The following is a 20870-nucleotide window of genomic DNA, read 5'->3' as shown; positions in this document are numbered from 1 at the left end:
TATCTTGAACTTTTCTTAAATTCATGAGCAAACCAAATCCATGAACTTTTCTTCAAATTCTTGATTTTTTTCTGGATCCATGTATTTTTTATTATTCATGCATTTTTTCAAATTTTGTGATTGTCTAAAACTCATGCGAACTTGTTCTCAAATCCATTATTTTTTTAGTATGTGGTTTGTTTTATATTCGATGAACATTTTTAAATATCAATTAACTTATTTTGTATTTTGTTCTATTTGTTTCTCCTTTTTATTAATTCATTTCCTCCTTTTTGATCTTTATTATTCCTGTGAAACTTATTCAATAAATTGAAAATTAGTTAAGAGTACCAAAATAATAGTTTAAATAATAATTAATCAATTTTTCAAATAATAGTTCATCAATTTTATAAATTCAGTAACTTTCAAGAAAAGTTCGCCTATTTGAGAAATAGTTCACAAATTTAGAAAAAAATCATCAATTTTGGGGGGGGGGGGGAACTCACCTATTTTGAAGAAAAAATGACGAACTTGAAAAAAATCATCATTTTGAAAAAAATGTTATGAGTTTTAAAAAGCTAAAGCATTTAGAAAACAAAAGGAAACCAAAAAAAGAAAAGGAACAAATAAAGAGAAAATGAAAACCAGACAGGTAATAGTGCGTTTTTGGAGTTTTTTTATTTGTATAAAAAACGTATGTAGCATCTGAGGTTGTCTTGGCTAGTTGGTGAGTGTGGTTGTGCTAATTCCGAAGGGTGTGTGGTTCGAATCTTGCTGCACACACACATTCTTTTTTAGCGGTTAAAAAATAGAGAAACATCAATGGGCCGGCCCAGCAGGGAAGGGTGTGTGCATACAAAATAAAACAAAAATATAGTGTATACATGAATATGACCATCGTGTCCTTTCTTATGAAGAGGTATCGGTTAATCTGGACCGTCTTTGTGTTTACAGGTGGTGTACCGAAGCATAAGTGATTTATTTATAGGACAAGTAATTCCGGACGGAGGGAGTATAAGTCTCTTCCTAATAATAAAGCACAGATCGCTTCTGTCGTCCGTTATCGGCACTTTTGCGCAAATGTCCCTCCGTTTCTGGGTATTCAACCCGCAGTCTTGTTTTAAGTGGATACTTTGAGAAAACATTTCGTTCTTACACAAAAACCCCTGTAGTTTTGCCTACTCAACCCACGATCCTTTTTTACCTAAATCTGGATCGGGTCAACGCCGGCTCGAGCGGCTGGGGCGATGCGGCGGCTCGAGCTCCCCCTCCCTCCCGATCCCAGCCGCCACCGGGCGAACGACCCCGTCAACGCTCGATCCGGTACTGCCCCGGCCGACGCTCTCGCCTCCCGATCCCAGTCGCCAAGAGGCGACTGAACCCGATGACCCTGGATCCGGCATTACGCCGGCCGCCAGTCCACGCTAGCAAGGATTTGCTCCCTCTCCCGACCCAGATCTCTCTCTCTCTCTCTCTCAAAATAGGGTTGGGCAGCGCCGCCATTTTCCTGGTTGACGATGGACAATGTGGCATGGTAGGTGGCCAGAGTGGCGCACGGTAGCCCTTGTCGACGAAGCCCCGGCTCATGGCATTCCCATGAAGGAAGAGGGCGACGAGGTCGAGGCGTTGAGCTCCTGTGAAAAGAGAGGGAGGCGATGCTGGGCGCGGCAAGCGGAGCCCCGTCTTCCTTTGTCCTTTCCCATCGAGCGCCAAACGCTCGAGGTCGACAAGGCCATCATGATTTGATGTTCCCTTTGAGTTCCGTGCGCTCGAGTTTGCCCTCGAGGCCGTTTGCTCCTTGCTTGTATGCCTAGGTACCCACACAACACTCTCCACAATTTTGCGTTTTCCTTCCCCTTCTTTAAATTACTATATGTGAAATACTACGGTTTAGTTAGATAGTTTAATTAGGGTGTACTAATTCCATCATATATCTCATGGGAATTATGTGATGGCATGATCCGCAAACACGAATTTAGGTGATTCATCTGATCCTAAGACAAACGGTTTGTTTGTTTGTTTCAGTTGCATCTACCATAGTTCCAGCTTTAGTCTCCTACCTCTTATTCGAGGTCCGCCTAAGATTTTAATACGAATACTCTGGTGCATCCTTCTTTTAGGAAGGGGAGATGAAATGATAAGGTGATTTAACTATTGAAATAGGCGAATATAGCTTGAGCTTTTTTTGCATGGATTCAGCTCCGTTGCTCAGTTCTGAGAGACTCCGGGAGTCTGATAATTCCCAGGATTCTCTACTGGTGTTCTCAACTGGAAGAACACCGGTCAGTTACAAGGGCCTGAGGAAAATAAATCCTTTGCTCAGAAATCATATTTAGGTTAGTAATGCCCAAGAGGAGAGATAACCTTAAGTTGCTTTATGCAACTGAGAGATGCGTTTCCGGCATCATGCAAGCTATCAGACACTTCAACCTCTGGTTCAGGTTCACTATTCATCAATTTTAGTGTTATGTATTGCTATTTGCATTTTAAGTTAATGAATCGGAAAACTCCATTTTTTGTTAGGACAGAAGCCTCGGTTTGTTAGGAATCAGATACAATGATACATGATTATTCTTGGGCATCTTATTTCAAAATATATTTTTGGGGATTTTTTAAAGGTTGTGGATAACAAGACGGTAAGAGCTGATGTTTCAGTTAGGAACTACATTTTCTTGACCTATTACCCTGTTAGGTAAATTATCATGGTACTTTCCTGATGCGATTTAAAAAGTTTATCATTCCGGTGAGCCTATGAGACTGGAACACTGGGTTCATGCTCAGGAATTAAATTGCTTGCTGATTAATTTGCCCATGCTATTCACATGAAACAGGATTAGTTATTTTATCAAATTCATTTGATTTTGTTGGAGGGGGGAGGTCAATAGCAAGATTTATGATTTCCCAAGTAAGATGACATACAACTGACTGTTGTTCTGACTTTATGATATGAGTGTTCTGCAAAAAAAATTCTGATGTTCAACTGATAATGATCATCTACTCTATTTTGATATTGCATTAATCAATGTTTCGAACTAATGTATCTTAGGGTTTGATACCCTAAGATAAAATATTGAAGTTATGGGCATGTTGATAGTTGGTTATCAGGCAAAGAGATAGATTCGTACAATTATCGGAAGAAGTCAGTCCATTTACCGATGGAGTAAGAAAGTGGGACAGACTGATTTTATACATACACTAAATTTTCTTGCATGTTTTTATAGTCGTTTCCTGCATATGGAGGGGTGTGCATGATCTCTTTTCTAAGGTCATGCAATATTTTTAGGTAGCTGCTCTTGCTAAGATCCCCGGCTTGCGTACTGTACTTCTATAGATCCCTTTTTGCATAAGGAGCTATACGCATGCTCTCTTTCCTTAGGTCCATATTTGGTCAAGGTAGCTACTCCGTACATTTGTTCTAGCCTATATATACCCATGTCCCAGAAATTTGGAAATTTGTATAACATGACACTGAGGTTGTATCATGACTTATGAGTCTGCCACAAAATGATCTTATCATAAAAATAAAATCATTTTATGATTCATATATGATTTTACGAAACCTATTCTCCTATCAGATTCAGATTGTGTAACACTTTTCCAATGATTATCTCGGATGTCATGTCTTCATGTTGTTTAAGGATTTTTATATCTGAAAGTTACGGCAATATAGATAGGGGAGATAGCCACCTGCTCCGACTTTTTGAGGTAACCGCAAACGCCATATCCACCATCGATGGCAACTGTCTCTTTGCCCCCCTTGAGCTGGACCATGAATTCCGCCCTTCTTTACTTCACACTGTCATCAGTTCCCCCATGGGCTGTCGAGCGGCATAGCCTGGGTGCTTCTCCAGATCTTAGAAACCTAGCTTCTTTGGACCTGTCAGCAAATTCCTCTTCTCTTGGCCTCTTTCTAGGTATCTCTTATGCATAATACATATATTAGATTGACAAATTACGTTGGCGTGACACTTATGGTGGTGCTTGGTTGCTAGCAGTATCAACTTTGCATGCGATTATCAGGGTTATAATTCTACTTTCTGTGATATACTTGTCATATTCAACACTATAAGTTCCTTCATTGATTATTTGTTGTAGCTCCCGCTTCATATAGCTTTGCTGAAGTAATTTTAAATAAGTGGGTTAAGAAAAATTCTACCAATAAGGAAAATAATCAGGATGGACAAGGTGAGGGAAATGCACCCCTCCACTATTACATTGCAATGAACACTCACCCAATTAGATGCATGCTCAGCAGAATTCCACATTTTTTATATATTAGATGGCATTGAGTAACCTTAGAATTATCTTCTTTTTAGCGATACTGTAAAAAAAGGGTCAGCCCAATGCATGTAGCTCCCGCTTGCGCAGGGTCCGGGAAAAGGTCCGATCACTTTAAGTCTATTATACGCAACCTTTTCCTACATTTCTGCAAACCTATACAAATTCAGATTGGGTTTGCTAATCTTCTATGTATATATATAGTGTATATTTGCCTACATGGACAGTAACATAAAGTCAGCATATAACATAATTTCTCTTCTATTTATTTATTGTCAGTAATATTTCAATATTGATTCTAATTTTAGTTGATATATAAAACAATATTTTTAATTCTAGTAAGACCGAACGACCTATATTATAAACATAGCATCCCGATTTAAAGTATTGAGCTACAACCACTAGCTAGCTGCCGATTTAAAAAGCAAATGCTATTGAAAGTGACACTGTTTCAGCTACATTGCTCACTTGGACTACACTATAAACTGCACTGGGTAGGATCCATGCAGCTCCATTCTAAGTTTTTGATTCCACGGTATATGATGCAACTACAACTGCAATCCACATCATCCGCCCTCAGTTATTGTTCTTTTATGACAAGGTTTCTCTATACTTTTGCATGCCTAATTTGGTTATTTTTGTATGCAGTCTATGTGGAGTAGTACCGCTGTCACTGTTGGCCAGAGCGGAAAGGAGGACAAGCGACGACATGGACGGGGTACCGTGTCAAAAAAGAGGACACATATTTGTGGGTTTTTGAGTTATGTTTATTGGCTAAGGATGTAGGATATTATTATTTTCTTCCGTTGCAACGCACGAACTTTGATACTGTAAAAAAAGGGTCAGCCCGATGCATGCAGCTCCTGCTTGCGCAGGGTCCGGGGAAAGGTTCGACCCCTTTGAATCTATTGTACGCAACCTTTTTCTACATTTCTACAAACCTATACAAATTAAAATTGGGCTTGCTAATCTTCTGTGTATATATATAGTGTATATCTGCCTACATGGATACTAACATCAAGTCAGCATATAACATAATTTCTCTTCTATTTATTTATTGTTTGTAATATTTTAATATTGATTCTAATTTCAGTTGATATATAAAACAATATCTTCAATTCCAGCGAGACGAGCGACCTATATTATAAACATAGCAGCCCGATTTAAAGTATTGAGCTACAACCACTAGCTAGCTGTCGATTTTAAAAACAAATGCTATTGAGAGTGACACTGTTTCAGCTACATTGCTCACTTGGACTACACCATAAACTGCACTGGGTAGGAGTCCTCCATGCAGCTCCATTCTAAGTTTTTGGTTCCACGATATATGATGCAACTACAACTGCAATCCACATCATCCGCCCTCAATTATTGTTCTTTTATGACAAGGTTTCTCTGTACTTTTGCATGCCTAATTTGGCTATTTCTATGTACAGTCTATCTGGAGTAGTACCGCTGTCACTGTTGGCAAGAGCGGATAGGAGGACAAGCGACGACATTGGGCGGGGTACCGTGTCAAAAAAAAGGACACATATCTGTGGGTATTTGACTTATGCTTATTGGCTAAGGATGTGGGATATTATTATTTTCTCCCGTTGCGATGCACGGGCTTTTTTACTAGTTTTTTTGAAAGATTTTATTAAAGGACTACATACAGAACAAAATAAATGAATCTATACTTTAAAATATGTCTATATACATCCGCATGTAATTCTTTAGTGAAACCTCTAAAAAAACTTATATTTAGAAACGAAGGGAGTAGTAATGTATGTTTTGTTTGTTCATTAGCAATGTATATGCAACCTTATTTCGACCTAATGCATATTATGGACGGTTATTTAGTGCCAAACTGCCAAGGATTGATACGCATGCGTCTCAACCCAGACTAAGCCCGAACTTTCTTTTCTGCCCAGTTTCTCATCTTTTGGCTGCAGCCTTTTTTGCGTCGTTCCACTTTTATCTTTCTGAAGTTCACGTGTTTTTTTTTTTTTTGCGGAATCTGAAGTTCACGTGTTGAATTTCTATTAGATATAAGCTAGGTACATTCGATTCTACACAGATTAAAGTCTTGCCCAAATCCTCAGGTGTGGTGGTAGGTTCTATTTCCACTTTTCACTTTTCTTTGTTACGGAATATGACTTCCCCTGTCAAGTTTCATGTCTCGTTTGTTCCAGTTTTTAAGCTTACATTTGTTTCAACCCCGAAAGCGGTGGCAGCTCCAATTCTCAAGTGTTGGATTATGTCTTTTTTATGTGTTCTCTCTAAGGTAATCCTCTCTTTCACGGCTCGATCTACCGGTGGGACTTGTCTATCGTGGATAAATAAGAGGCGCGTCCTAGGCGTGCTCGAACACACGTACCGATGATTCACGTACTTCCTTCCCTGGTGTGGCACTCACAAATGCATCATACTCCTTCTGTACCTAAAAAGTGGTAATTGAAAAGAATTACTCTTATTTTTCTCAACTATAATTATTAAGGTAGAAAGAGTATATACATAGATGCAGGTCTATTACTCCGTATTATTCAGTTATTATTGCACGGAAGCATGTATGCAAGAAGAAAACAGGGGCCATCTAGCATATCTGGGTGCATAAAGGCATAAACAACGCTGCCGAATGCCGTCGCACTTGCCTCCACGAAAACGCTCGGTCAGGCAAACACTTGTGCAGTTGGTGTCGCTCAAGCACAACCCCACAAACTCGTGGCTCTGTGACGTACACTCCCTCGCCAAAGCTACCTGCACTTCTCCCTGGAACTCTACACGGGCAAATTGATAGAGGAAGTCAGCAATCTCACATACTTCCTATAATCTTTTCTACACATTTTGTTTTTACTCGTGCGCAGGAATCAACTTTTTGATCGGTCATCCATTCTAAAATTACTTCAAATTAAGCATGTTTAATTTTAGAGTTCTTTTCGAATAAGCTCATGAAAAAAAAGTATTTTTTTTATTGATATGAGTAATCTATCATTTCTATTAAGCCAGATTCCCACACTCCCCTTGTAAGCAAATACTATGTCTTTTTAGATATTTCATTACAGATTACATACGAAGCAGAATGAATAAATTCATACTTTAAAGTATGCTTATATATATTCGTATATAGTTCATAGTGAAAAATTTTAAAAAATATATTTAAAAACGGAGGGAGTATAAGTCATGTACATAAGTATATCAGTGTTGTCAGTTATCTCAAATAGTAGGATGTGTACCTGTGGTCACAAGAAGTAGGAGGATGACCACAAAGACCTTCATGGACCGATCCATTTAATTTCTTGTGAGAGAGACTATAAGGGTTGTAGGATAGATTAAGACCTTTAAGGTGGATTATATGATCGATGAATGTAGAGGAGGGAGGGAGGGGGCCTTTATATACTTGCAGTAACACACATTTATCTTTCTTACTTCGAGATTAAGCGAGCAAATTCTTGTAGGGTAGTGTAACTGACTACCCGCTTGTAGGGTAGTGTAGCTGAGTACCCACAAAAAAACAAGGATAGTGCAACTTTTTTTGTTTTGTTTTCAGAAGCAGAGGCAAGAGATTTGCCTTATCTTTTCTATTTGTGCGTGAAAAGTAGGAAGGCAGACCAAAAAAACATGTGAAGAATGAAAGAGTGACCATGCCTTGTCTGTAATTTCTAATAATCTTACATTCTATTTTTTTATGCGGTTATACAATTTTTTTTGTAGATTTCAGTCGGATGCTGCATGTTACGTACGTTGCTGATATATTTTTCTGTTCTGTCCAAAGTATGAATTACATTTTGTGTGCTCCATTTAGCAGTTCTAAATAATGCGTAATCTCGAATTTTTAACCTATCAGGCATGTGAGCTCTTGTGGTCTTAGAGCATCTTTAGCCGCGTCCCCAGAACGCCATCCCAAGCGTCTTTTATCGTCGGCGTTAAAAAAATCGTCCAGTCACGTCTTCAGAACGTCGTTTTGTGTCGGATTTGGTTAAAATTAGCACCAGCGATTCCAGGCCAAACCCAGTCCCTCGAGAGGCGCTTGGGGGCGACCGATGCTATTTTTTCATGCACAAATCCACCGGCCAGCCTCTCTCCTTTTCTTTTTTGTTGGGTCCATCATGTACATGTAAAAAAGAAATCTTCTCTTTTTTCTATCTTTCTCCTCGTGTGACCGGCTGGGTGAGGACGTGACTGGAAACTCGAGCCTTTTGAAGCCATTGTTTACCGATTGACCCCCAGACGACGTATTTCGGCCCTCGGCTAGAGATGCTCTTATAATGACGGCGTATTTCGGCCCTCGGCTAGAGATGCTCTTATAATGACCGTCAGCTTGCATCCGATGGTAAAGCTTCTTTTGAGCTGAAGACACTACAAGTTCCTTCGGGCTTTCGTTCAGTGTTGCGCAACTCAAGCCTCACCTAATCTGTCACAAAAAAAAGAACAACTTTAATTTCTGGAAGACATTGAAAACATGTACTCCCTCCGTTCATAAATATAAGTCTTTTAAAAGGTTTCACTAAAAGACTATGAATATATATAGACATATTATAGAGTATAGGTTCACACATTTTGTTTCGTATGTAGTCGACTAATGAAATATCTAAAAAAATTTATATTTAGAAGCGAAGGGAATATTGTAGAAGCAAGGAAATAGCGTCGGCGTACATATGCACAAGTAGATCCTTTATTGTTGAGTTCAGATTAATTTGATAAACAACTTTTACAGCGATTCCAGTACTCTATCTTTTATTTGGCAGCTTGTGAGTATTTCCACAATTAATTTGAATTTTTCTTTCATTCCTTTAGAACTACAAAGAAATGGGACCATTTGCATTTAAAAACTGTAGTTTTTTTCAGACAAATCTAAAAGCCGTAGTGGCCTTTTCACTTCCGTACTTGGGCCGGACCACTGTCCATGAAGTACCACGAAAACCTAACAGGCAAATCCCCATGGGCCATAGCCAGCCAAAATTTGGGGGAGGTCATATTCGGCGCTATAGACGCTCGAACCTGGAAATAGCGCCTACAGCGTGCCCACTGTGGCCTGTTTTAAGCTCGGCCGAGGAACAGATCCGTTCACGAAAAAAACACGTGAAAAAAGTTCATTTAATTTCAGGAAAGTTCATCGTATTTGCAAAAAAGTTCATCTAATTTAGAAAAGTTATCATTTCTGAAAAAAGATCACTAATTAAAAAATCATGCTTTTAAAAATAAATAAAATAAAAATGATAAGAAGTGGAACAAAAGAAAAGAACAAAACTAAGTGACGAACAAATAAAAGAGAAAACAAAGAGACACTGCATGAGCTGGTTAGTGACCTGGTGGTTTGCGAAAGTGATCATCTGTCTCTTTGGTCCTCAGTATCTTCGGGCACCCAATAAAGATGACACAAAGAAATTGATGGCATCTAATGAGAGGAGAGGTTGGCCTCGCATGCTAGGTAGCATTGATTGTATGCATTAAATTGGAAAATTTACACCAAGGCTTGGCAAGGAATGTATTGTGGCAAGTCTCGTGATGCAACAATTGTGCTAAAGGCCGTAGCATCCGAGGATTTAAGGATTTGGTATTGCTTTTTTATATGCCGGACACTCTCAATGACATCAATGTGTTGCAACGGTCTCATTTATTTGTTAGGCTTGCTAGTGGTGATGCTCCTGCTTGCAACTATACTATCAATGGACATGAATACACAAAGGGGTACTATCTTGCAGATGGTATATACCCTTCTTGGTGCACATTTGTCAAGAGCATCAAAGAACCCAAGTTTAAAAAAGAATGTGAATTTGCAAAGGTGCAAGAGGCAGCCCGCAAAGACATTGAAAGAGCATTCGGTGCTTTGCAATCTAGGTTTGCTATTGTCCGTGGTCCTGCTCGTTTTTGGGATAAGAGAACCTTAAAGAACGTCATGACATGCTGCGTTATCCTGCACAAAGAACTTAGAATTCTTTTATGACATGCTGCGTTAGAAATATTCCGCGAATATACAGTTTTTACGAATCCGTTTAGGGATCTGCATCTGTGCCAGCCCAGGCCAGCCCGCAAAAGCTGTTTCACGCGACCTGCAAACGCGTTTTGCGGACCGACGGGATGCGGTGTCCGCTAGAGTTGTTCTTAATCGTGCTCGTCGACTGTTGAGAGAGCGCTTTCATTCAATAAAGCTCTCGGTGATTTTCCCGAAAAAAAAAAAGATTAACCAACAGAAACCGGCCACTCAGAGTGCAAAAACCCTACAGCTACAAGCCTACAACATCCCCAAACTCCCAGCAGTCAATCCGCCGCCGCCGCCGCCGCCGCGACGCCATGCTCCATCTCCGGAAGATCTTCCTCTCCGCATCTCATGTCCCGACACCCTCCCTCCCCCCCCTCTTCCCGCTCCACCGCCTCCTCGCCGCCACCGCACCCGCTTCCCCAGAGCCGTTCGCCGTCGAGGACTACCTCGCCACCACCTGCGGCCTCTCCCGGCCCAAGGCGCGCAAGGCGTCCAAGAAGCTCGCCCACCTCAAGTCCTCCTCCAAGATCGACGCCGTCCTCGCCTTCCTCGCCGCGCTCGACATCTCCCCCTCAGGCGCCGCCGCCATCGTCGCCGCCGACCCGCAGTTCCTCTGCGCCGATGTGGAGCTGAACCTGGCCAAGCGCGTCGCCGAGCTCACGGGCCTCGGCCTCAAGCGCTCCCAGATCGCGCGCCTCATCCCGCTCGCCGGCGCCTCCTTCCGCACCGCCTCCCTCGGCCCCAACCTCGCCTTCTGGCTCCCGGTCTTCGGCTCCTTCGAGAGGCTCCTCAGGGCCATGAAGGTGAACGGCGGCATCCTCGCAGCGGACCTCGAGAAGGTCGGTAAGCCCAACCTGGCCCTTCTCCAGCAATGCGGGATAAGCGTCCGAGATTTTTCAGATACATACCTTACCCGGGTGCTCACTAGGCTCCCCGAGTACGTCCAGAATGCCGTGCTGTACATCGACAAGCTTGGCGTGCCCCAGGATTCCCCAATGTTTCGCTATGCGCTCATGGCGTTTGCGTTTCAGAGCCAGGAGAAAATTGACCGGAAAATGGGGATCCTTGAAATGCTTGGTTGGTCACAGGATGATGTGTTGACCGCTGTGAGGAAGATGCCGAGTATGCTCACCATGTCCGAGGAAAGGATGCAGACAACTGTGAATTTCTTGACAAGGGATGTTGGGCTGGAGATACCCTATATTGCTCGAAGGCCAGTGCTGGTCATGTATAGCTATGAGCGCCGGTTGCTGCCACGGCATTCCTTGCTAAATATTCTCAACGCCAAGGGTTTGCTTTATCCTGAGCTTGACTTCTATACTGTTATCACGCTGACTGAGAAGAAGTTTCTGTACAAGTATGTGCATCCTTATGAGAAGAGTATTCCAGGCCTTGCTGCGACTTATGCATCTTACTGTGCTGAGAAGGTGCCGGATGAAGTTTCTACCTGAAAAGAGAAAATGCAACAAGAGACTCTGTGCATGCTTGATGTGGGAGCACGTTGCCGGATTGTCGTGTTGGAATAGCATTTTAAGGTTTGTCACCCCCTTGACCCATGTTTCAAATGTTAAATAGCAGAGCAACGAATGTGATCAGCATCTGTATAGATATGGATTGTGGAGTGCCATTTCCAGTGAACATGGTTGATTTATATGCAGTTAATTTGACCTTAGGTTTACACAGCTAATGGATAAATTTCGAGATAGACTTGACTTCAATGCTTCCCGACCTGATGCCATAGTAGATGTGGAATTGCTCTGTGGTGATGCTTTCATTTGATCATATTATAATTGTTGTCACTGTAGTGGTTCAAGTTATTTTAGATACTTGCAATTGTTGAAATCATGGTTACCATATTCAGAATTTGCTTCTTTTGTGATTTGCCACTTCCCAGTTCTCTGGGGGTATACATGTAGTACCTCCGTCCCATAATATAAGACGTTTTTGCAAATTCTTATATTGTGGAACAGAGGGAGTAAGACTTCAGTATTGAAATACTGAGCTAATTTGATGCTGGTTGCAAAATATAAGCTAAATGAAATAACAAATGGGCTGATAAACAACAGGACCATGAGCTTAGGTGTTGCCGTTTAGAGTCTCAAAAGTTAGTACTTCAGTAAATGTACCTTTTGCGATTGGTTGGTTTGGAGGACATTGGTATCCCCAACCACTAGAGTTCTAGTCCTAAACTTGACATTGATTCTCGCATTTTTCTAGATTTATTTCAGACTTTTTGGTGATCTGCGTTCAGTGGGAGGAGACGTTCTCGTCGACAACGGAGAAGTATGTGGCGACTTCGGAAACCTCAATATGATGTGCCGGCTTAGACTCTTGGAGGTGTTCATAGAGGTAGGGTGTGCATGCCTGCGTTCATAGACATGAGTGTACATGCGTATGTATGAGTGTCTCCAACTGTATTGTGTTGGAGAAAAAGAGAGTAAATGTTCATTTTTGCGTCTTTGCTTTTCGAGCCCATGAAGTATTTGTGTTTATGAAGAGGCTGCAGCTATTGTTGCATCTTCTATATCTCTTATTTGCTGTAGAAAGCGGATCAAGTATGATCATCATTGAGCACACCCTCCAGGTTGCTACATCACATCTCTTGGTTGCAGTCCCTGTCTGGTTGGGCTCCATTTTAGTTTTCAGTCTCAGTTTGCCACTTAAAAAAGAGAGCTTCCTTGTAACTTTTTCAGAGAATCTTGATACAAGTTGCAGATTTGAATAAATAAAAGCTATATGCTGTCTTTGCCTTCCATCTATTTTGTTTTCACATAATGAATGTACAAAAATACAAATTGATAACTTTCTTTGCCATTGAAATACTAATATGACAAAATGTTTCTTTGGCATCTCCACTACGCCTATAATGCTGCAACATGTCGAATTGAATGATATGGCACAAAGTCCAGAAGTAGCGGAGATGGAAAAGAAAAATACTCTGCAACCCATTTGTGGCTCATCTAGAGGAATTGGATTATTTATTCATAATATGAAAAGAAAAACGATTAAATGCTGAGTTACAAGGACCTCCTCCTCCTCCTCCTGTAATTGGGAAGTTGACCCCGAAATATGTATAGAGAAGAGCCAACTTCCACGCTTGAAGAGTTGCAATGCAGGAACTTGAGTATGTAGTCAATGATGATGATGAGGGGTGGGCATATAAACCGACGATCGAAATACCGAGCCTAACTAACCGAGACCGAGCCTAATGATGATGATGATGCTCATCATGCTTCATATGATGAATGTACTTCTAAGCCTACAAATTCTAAAATCCGAAATCCATTTTTTAAAACTGAAAATCCGAAATCTAGTCTCATTTCAATCTTTGAGCTACACTGATGCGGCATTGTCTTCACCGACAGATCACCTCTTTTTGGTAAGCTAATGGCCTTATTCGTCAGTATTGTATTTTTTGTTTTGCTCTTACATTCGTTCTGAGTCTTAAACAACTGCTTTTTTGAGGCACCAGTTAGTAGCCTGAAAGCGAAGAAATGGAGGAGCTTCTGAAAAACTATCCATACCGGTTGGCATCGCTTGGCAAAAATTATAACCAAGGTCTTCCGATAGTTGATTCGATTTGCTCAGCAACGACGAGTTCGGACCGGACAAATTTTGGTTGGTAGATTTAGTCTGGCAGGGGATGGCTGAGGAAGTAATAGTGGTGCTGGTGCACATGTTGAATGGTATTTTACTGAACATGTCTTGGTGACGAGCGGAACCTAAACACTGTTATATCAACAAAATAGGTGATTCACAGACCTTTTCTCTCAATATATAAACATACCAACTTGAAACATAAATAAATAAACATACCACCTCAACATACAACCGTGCATGGAAAAAGACTTCACATCAATTTTGTTAGTACACTCTTAACATATTAAAAAGGCTTATATTTAGGAACGGGGGAGTACACGATAGATATATGTATTTCAGTTTTAGTTCTCAGATTATTAATCAAGTATTCATGTTTGTACTCCTTCATAAAGCTTCCCGGGTCCGCTAACATCAGTGTTTCCTACCCATATGCGTTCATCAGGACCAACCGAAGAGGCCCTCTCCCCTCAAAAGACTAACCTGTTACGAGGGAACACCCTCATCCTTATAAATCTTGTTATGTCTCCTTCCATAACCGATGTGGGACTAAACCCAACATATTTTGGGACAGAAGAAGTATGACAAATCATAGTGCAACCAATTCCTGCATTAACACACGAGATATCATCTCCTCTCATCAGAGTTCATATTAACTTATTAGCAATGGCCAAGTATGTAACATGTCAAAGCGCGTAGCCCGCATCCAACCGGAAACACGTACCAGATGAGGTTTACAAGCAGTAAAAGAAGTGATCCATGCCTACATTTACCCCTCGTATATCAGTCCTATCAACTAATCACCATTCAAGTCAGGTTTACGACCAGCCAAACTTGTAGTCGAGGATGTAAACCAAGATCAGCGACAGCGGGTACAGAAGGAATGCGACGAAGCACGTCCACAGGGGGAACATGGTCCGGAAGCTGGTGAAGAGTCCCATTATGACACAGACGAGGAAGATGACGAGGACCTCCGATGAGAAGTCCCAAGTTAAGCCCCTGATGTAGACGAGAGCCAGGAACACGGCCAGGCAGAGCGTGTTGTTCATGGTCACTCCACCGTACACCTGCAGTTGAAATGACGACACCGCATGAAATTCTTGTTTTTGGAACTTCTGAGCACTACGAATGTTGCAGTATAAATCAGATTTTGGGTTGCGAGCAAAGCCCCATACTTCCCTACCACACAAGAGCTTTGCCATTTTATGGCCAATGGTAAGGGAAAGGTGGAGGTGGAGGGGGAGGGGGGAGGATAAGCGCAAAAGCTCATCCTCAACTCAAACAATAATAAAGGAAAACGAGAAACTCTTGCCATTTTTATTGAAAAAGATATGGCTACGCTATTTTACAATGGCACGCTGATAAAAATAAAATAGAAATAGAAATATGTAAGAAATAATCAGACTGCCGCCATTTTCATGTGGTCAATCTTGTATACAACATACACCCCATGTACTCCCCTCCAAGAAAAAATACATCCATGTACCCCTGAAAAACATACATCCATGTGCGACTGCAAAGACCAGACAATGACTTATGCGTTCTGATGCCAAAAATCATTCAATGAAACCAGATTTTGCACAAAGATCTGAGAGTGACTTCTATGTAGTGATGCCAAAAATCATTCAATCAATCAGATTTTCCATATTCGCATTTGAGTAACAAATTTAATTATTTGAAATATGTTTTTTAATCAAATATCTCCCTGTAAACTGCACTCAAGCAACTTGGATCTGAATCCGTTGATACCATCACGACATTCATTTGGTATTAACTCCTTAAAAGTAGTCTACGGCTTCTAGGGCTCAGTTTAAGCTTTCTTGTGAATTGTGATGTGATGTGCTTACGTTTAAAGACGATGTGATGTGCTTATGTTTAAAGAGTGTTGATTTTTTTTCCCGTTATTACCATGTTCTGTAAATTATACTAATGTTTGTACAGAATCCAAAATAGAGGAAGAAAAAATATTTATATTTGTTTGCAGCTTGACAAAGAAAACAATGCAGCAAAATGCTCATATATCTAAAAGCGACTGCACAAAACAAAACAAATATTTATACACCTTAAATCCTATATCCGCTTCAAAAAAAGAAATGATTGCACAGAACAAGAAAAATAAATAGAATCCAGTGAAACAGCAAAGCACCTAGGAAGCCTAAGTCTACAATATGTAAGAGCTTTCAGTTCTCTGGGAAACTGTTTCTTATTTCTTCTACGGAATACCTTGCAATATATAAGGTGATCAAACAGCTAGGTTGACAGTACATGAGAAATAAGTACAAGCAAAATTTAGAGGAAAAAGGAAAAACCATTGAGACTAAGAAATCAATCAAAACGAAGGTATTTATATGACTGCTTCCAATAGTCAACAGCAAACATAAGGTATCCAACAGACATACCTCTGAGAATGTCAGAGACAGAGTGCGTTGCTTCTTTCGGCTGGCAAAGATAATTGCTGAGACAGCCTCACTGGAATTGGTAGCCAAGGGCATCGCAATGAAGGAAATGAAAAAAGACGGTATACTGGTAGCACTTGAAAAGTTGTGCACAGCATCAACAAGTGGGTCTGCAAATGCAGCTGCCATTGCAGTTCCGAGAAGCAAAAGTGAAATAGCCTTGAAGCATGTCCAGGTTGGATTTTCAATAGATTCATCATCCTCTTCATGCTTGTCAAGCAGTGCATTATGCTCTTCCCCTGTTGTCTGCACAATTGTAGGATGACACAATTTATCTTTGTGGACAAAGTAACAGCATAAACATGTGACTATAAACTTACAATGTGAAAATCATCCATAAACTTTTTTGAGTAGGCACCAGAACCAGCAACAACACGCTTAGCTTCTTCCAGCCATCTAAGGACGCCATCAACGAATTCTCCCTTTTCAATGGAACTATTCCGAGACCTATCAAAGTCAGCCATGACTTGGTCTGCAGCTAGGTTACTATCCAACTCAATATCTTCAAAATTCACACCAACAATGAAAGCTTGTAGTTCACCACGCCCTATCATTCCATCATTGTCCAGATCAATTTTGTGAAATAACCTGCCAATTTTTACGGTATAATTTAGAATATATTTTTTGGGATGAAAACGTAACTAAAACCGAAATGCAAACCAGTGGCATACTTCTCTATGACAGAAACATTTGGTGTGCCATCATCATCAATAAGGTGACCAAAAGTATGCATTTGAGCATGTTTCAGAAGCCCAGACATTACATGCTTCAGTCTTGAATATTCTAATTTTCTCCTCTGGATCCATGGCTGAAAGATCTGATTGTGGAAGATGCAAGTATTGTTCAATGGGGCAATATAGATCAAAATAAGATGATAATGAACGTAAGTAATGTGCAATTGCCCCTGGAAAATTAGCAACACGTAAATGAACATGTGCCACAAGATTTTAGTTCCTGACCAAATGAAAATGCCTAGAGGAAAGTCAGATAGGTGGTAGAGAGGCACCATTTGTTCTTGCTAAAAGTCATTAACTCCAAAAAATTATAAAGTTTTTTGATAAAAAAATTCAGAACCTTTTCAGATGAAATGTACATAAGCTAACATAGAGTGAAATATTTCACTATTAAAAGCAGAAAAAGTGGGAAAGCGTAGAGTTCATTTTCCCATGAGGTCAGTATATACCTGGTATAGGCAATAAGTAAGCAGAAGTAGCACTGCAACTATAAGCCCAAGCAGTAGAGTTAAGCGATGACCAGATTGGAGCTTCAGAATTTGTGGTATCTGAACAACAATAAAGGGGAGAACAGATATTGCCATGATTCTTGCTGCATAGCTGGTCTGCAAATCAGTTGAAACACCAGAGCCTAACAGCACAAATGTTATATCAGAATGGATCTAATGGATCGCGTATGTACTGATGCAAGGCATGGAAATTAATTATTATGCTATAGAAGATAACTATTCCCAGCCATCATACTAATATAGCATGTCCAAAATTCATGTTTGTGATATATAGAGGTAAAATAAAATAAAATCAGAACTTCTTACCCTGCATGGCTGAACGAACGCCTATAGCTTTAGGAAGTGTTTCCTCAAAATAGTTTCGTGAAGCCTGAACTGAAGAACTAGAGCCACTATCTAAACTAGTGTAGTGATGTGGAGCATCACAACTAAATATACGAAGCTATTAGGCGGTAATATTGTTCAACGATTTGTTTGGAAGTCCAGATGTCAGGTGCACTTGATGACATTCAATTTCTAAGGACCCCCAGACAGGAATTTGAGAAATAAGAACATACCCAAAAGACTGAAGGCTTTGGTATCTTGGGAATCAACTGTAGTTGAATTCTCTGACAGATCACATTTACCGACAATAACACAAGATCCCCAAAGTATGGTCAAAAGCATGATCGTCGATCCCGCCAGCAGGCCCATTCCGATCAAAACCTGACTTTGAGCAACCTCCTTAGTGCCAGAGAGGCCAGAAACTGAAATGCAAGAAACAGACACATTATGCATTTTGCATCTACATTTTGCTCGAGTGTTCGTAAAAAATGGAACAAAAAACATGCATATGATTTATATTTAATATCTAAGTATTGTGCTTTATATAATATGCATATTGACATTTTTTGTATGTGTGTGGTGCAAATATAGCAGAAATATAGTTTGTCTAAATTACTTACAAGATTAATAATCAATATACTTATGTACTTAAAACGCACATATGTTATATCATCGGTGTATTTCTTAATAAGTGTGACAGTTTTTTAAGTAATTAACAATTGACATTATTAATCTGTTCTACGTATCAGAATACACGCATTACCAAAAGAACACTACAAGTTGCTCCCTTGTGTGTGTGTTTTTAGAACATTTTCTACCCGGAATTGATCTGCATACGATCAATCTGTGTACGATTTCTGTCCGACGCTATCCTAATCCTCCATTGAATTGAAGGGAAGACTCCCGTTCACTGTTTGTATGAAAATCGTACAGAAATAGTCGTACGTATAGCAGTTCTCTTTTCTCTCATTGTGTTGAAAAGGAAGTTGGAAGCTAGACAGTCCAAGATTGACTACTATAACATTAATTAGGAATTTTTATCTTTCCTTATTTACTATCGAGACTAATAAGGAAATAATAATCACTTTCCTAGCTAGTCACCTGTAAAAATAATCTCTTTCCTATTGTTTGGACTTCCATCTCTATCCTATTTTGTAGAAGGAAAAAGTCCAAAATACCCCTGCACGATGATACTCCGTCCGTTCATCATTGTAACATGTTCTAACTTTTTTCTGATTCGGAGATGAACGTAGATGCATTTTAGTGTGTTTGTTGACTCATTTCAATCCGTACTTAGTCCATATTCCAAAACATTTTGTATTTGTGAATGGACGGAGTATTATCCATTGAATCATAAACATTTGATTGTTTTTTTTTCTATCGATTGGGAGCATAGCGATCCGAAAACTAAAACACAGTCATCAAACGGACACAGCGAAGCGAAGAGATGAAAGAGTTACTCCATCTTTCCCAAAACAAATGTCTCAAGTTTATACTAACTCGTGCAAAGTTATACCGGAGTTAACACACTTGTTTTGGGACAGAGGGAGTATTATGTTGTAAAAAGAAAGAAAGAAGGAGACGAACAGAGTTCACAGGAAGAAGAAGAAGAAGAAGAAGAAGAAGAAGAAGAACGAACCGAGGATTAGCAGGGCGTCTGGCAGCGCGCCGAGGATGGGGAGGAAGAGGCCGCCGACGATCCCCGGGCCGAGGATCTCGAGCAGCAGCTCGCTGCCGGCGGAGAGGTAGGTGGCGGACTTGAACATGAGGAAGCCGTAGGCGAGCGCGAGGAAGAGGTTGCCCCCCGCCGTCTCCGTGCACGGCAGGAAGCCGTAGGTCATCTCGCACCCGCCCTCCTCAGCCTCCCCGCCCAGCCGCCCCGCCGACGGGAGGCGGAGCACGGCGGCGTCGGACGCGCTCCCCTGCCCCGGGAGGCCGCCGGAGGCGAGGAGGCGGCCATGGGCCGCGACGCCGCCGCCGACGACGATGACGGCGAGGACGAGGACGAGGACGACGAGGGTGCGCGGCGGCGGCATCGGGTGAGGCAGGGCTGGCGACAGTGGAAGGAATGTTGTTGGTGGCGGAGTAGTACGTGGTGGGGGCAGAGATTAAAGGACGGTGGTGGTGGTGGTGGTGGTGGTGGTGCGGCTGGGATGCTTGGGCTGTGCCGGCCGGGGTTAAGGGCTGCGCCGGCGCGCGCGAGCGGCTACGTGGGTACCCTTCGCGATGCCGGGATGCGGCACGTGGCCCGTGGCTGCGGAATTTAGGCCGGGCAGGCGGAATTTGTTATCGAAAGAGGTACATAAATGTGGGGTCCGAAAGGGTTTTCCGATATGTGATAATAAAAATAAAAAATATACTAGAATCGGGCAGATGGGAGGACGGCAGCCAGGAATGCACACGGCGTCGGGACAGGTGGTGTGCAGCCGGAGGCAGGGACGCCTCTTAGTTCGCACCTTTTTATCCTTCTTTATGCCACGCCTCTTGTTTCACTTTTTGTGTCCATCACAGCTACTAGTGAAATGGAGCGAAAACCCAGCACCTTTCGTTTTGTCTGGAAGCTACATGAACCAGTTGGACGTTATCTTTGGGCTTTGTTGGGCGTTGCATGATGATGATAATAACAGGTTTGAAACCACAGTAAATTATGATAATTTGGATTATGAATATAATCTGGTTTATAAAAATAATCTAGGTGCACATGTTTGAAGGCCAGATTATATAAACTGTAATCCAGGTTTTACATTGCATAGTGACTTGTCTGCCCTCTGTTTTTTTAAAAGAGGAGGGTGGTGGTGGTAGGAATGTGATTATCTTCAATTTTATAGACTGTTTTTACATTGCATACCAGTTAGGAACGTCGCATGGGAAACAAAAATTTTCCTACGCGCATGAAGACCTATCATGGTGATGTCCATCTACGAGAGGGGATGTGTGATCTACGTACCCTTGTAGACCGTACAGCAGAAGCGTTAGTGAACGTGGTTGATGTAGTGGAACGTCCTCACGTCCCTCGATCCGCCCCGCGAAC

General features: G+C 41.3%; 2 protein-coding genes across 3 annotated transcripts; one reads left to right on the top strand and one right to left on the bottom strand.

Moving 5' to 3' along the window:
* Positions 1–10460: 10460 nt before the first annotated feature.
* On the top strand, positions 10461–12677 carry LOC123410983. Of its 2 annotated transcripts, none has more exons than XM_045103903.1 (2): positions 10461–11754; positions 12448–12677. In XM_045103903.1, exon 1 carries the CDS (start codon positions 10531–10533, stop codon positions 11668–11670), a length of 1140 nt encoding a protein of 379 aa, XP_044959838.1. In that variant the 5' UTR covers positions 10461–10530; the 3' UTR covers positions 11671–11754; positions 12448–12677. The 2 variants fall into 2 exon arrangements, with proteins under 2 accessions (XP_044959838.1, XP_044959837.1); XM_045103902.1 differs by having other exon boundaries at positions 12437–12677.
* Positions 12678–14443: 1766 nt separating this feature from the next.
* Positions 14444–20062, bottom strand: LOC123411992 (sodium/calcium exchanger NCL2-like). Its single transcript, XM_045104952.1, has 7 exons — positions 19479–20062; positions 18073–18261; positions 17456–17637; positions 16944–17089; positions 16593–16860; positions 16216–16518; positions 14444–14883 (listed from the first exon to the last, which is right to left on the bottom strand). The coding sequence occupies exons 1-7, from the start codon at positions 19873–19875 to the stop codon at positions 14635–14637; spliced, it is 1734 nt and encodes a 577-aa protein (XP_044960887.1). The 5' UTR covers positions 19876–20062; the 3' UTR covers positions 14444–14634.
* Between the last annotated feature and the right edge of the window lie 808 nt (positions 20063–20870).

Source organism: Hordeum vulgare, chromosome 7H (genome assembly GCF_904849725.1).
Source record: "Hordeum vulgare subsp. vulgare chromosome 7H, MorexV3_pseudomolecules_assembly, whole genome shotgun sequence".
Taxonomy (NCBI): Eukaryota; Viridiplantae; Streptophyta; class Magnoliopsida; order Poales; family Poaceae; genus Hordeum; species Hordeum vulgare.
This window is presented reverse-complemented; position numbering and strand designations above follow the sequence as displayed.

Bases quoted from the DNA above. Each gene is read 5' to 3' on its own strand.
- LOC123410983 (XM_045103903.1), top strand. From the start codon at position 10,531: ATGCTCCATCTCCGGAAGATCTTCCTCTCCGCATCTCATGTCCCGACA.
- LOC123411992 (XM_045104952.1), bottom strand. From the start codon at position 19,875: ATGCCGCCGCCGCGCACCCTCGTCGTCCTCGTCCTCGTCCTCGCCGTC. The intron at 17,638-18,072 runs GTATGTTCTTAT...TTGTGCTGTTAG, and splicing joins CAAAGCCTTCAGTCTTTTGG to GCTCTGGTGTTTCAACTGAT. The intron at 14,884-16,215 runs GTATGTCTGTTG...TTTCAACTGCAG, and splicing joins TGTCTCTGACATTCTCAGAG to GTGTACGGTGGAGTGACCAT.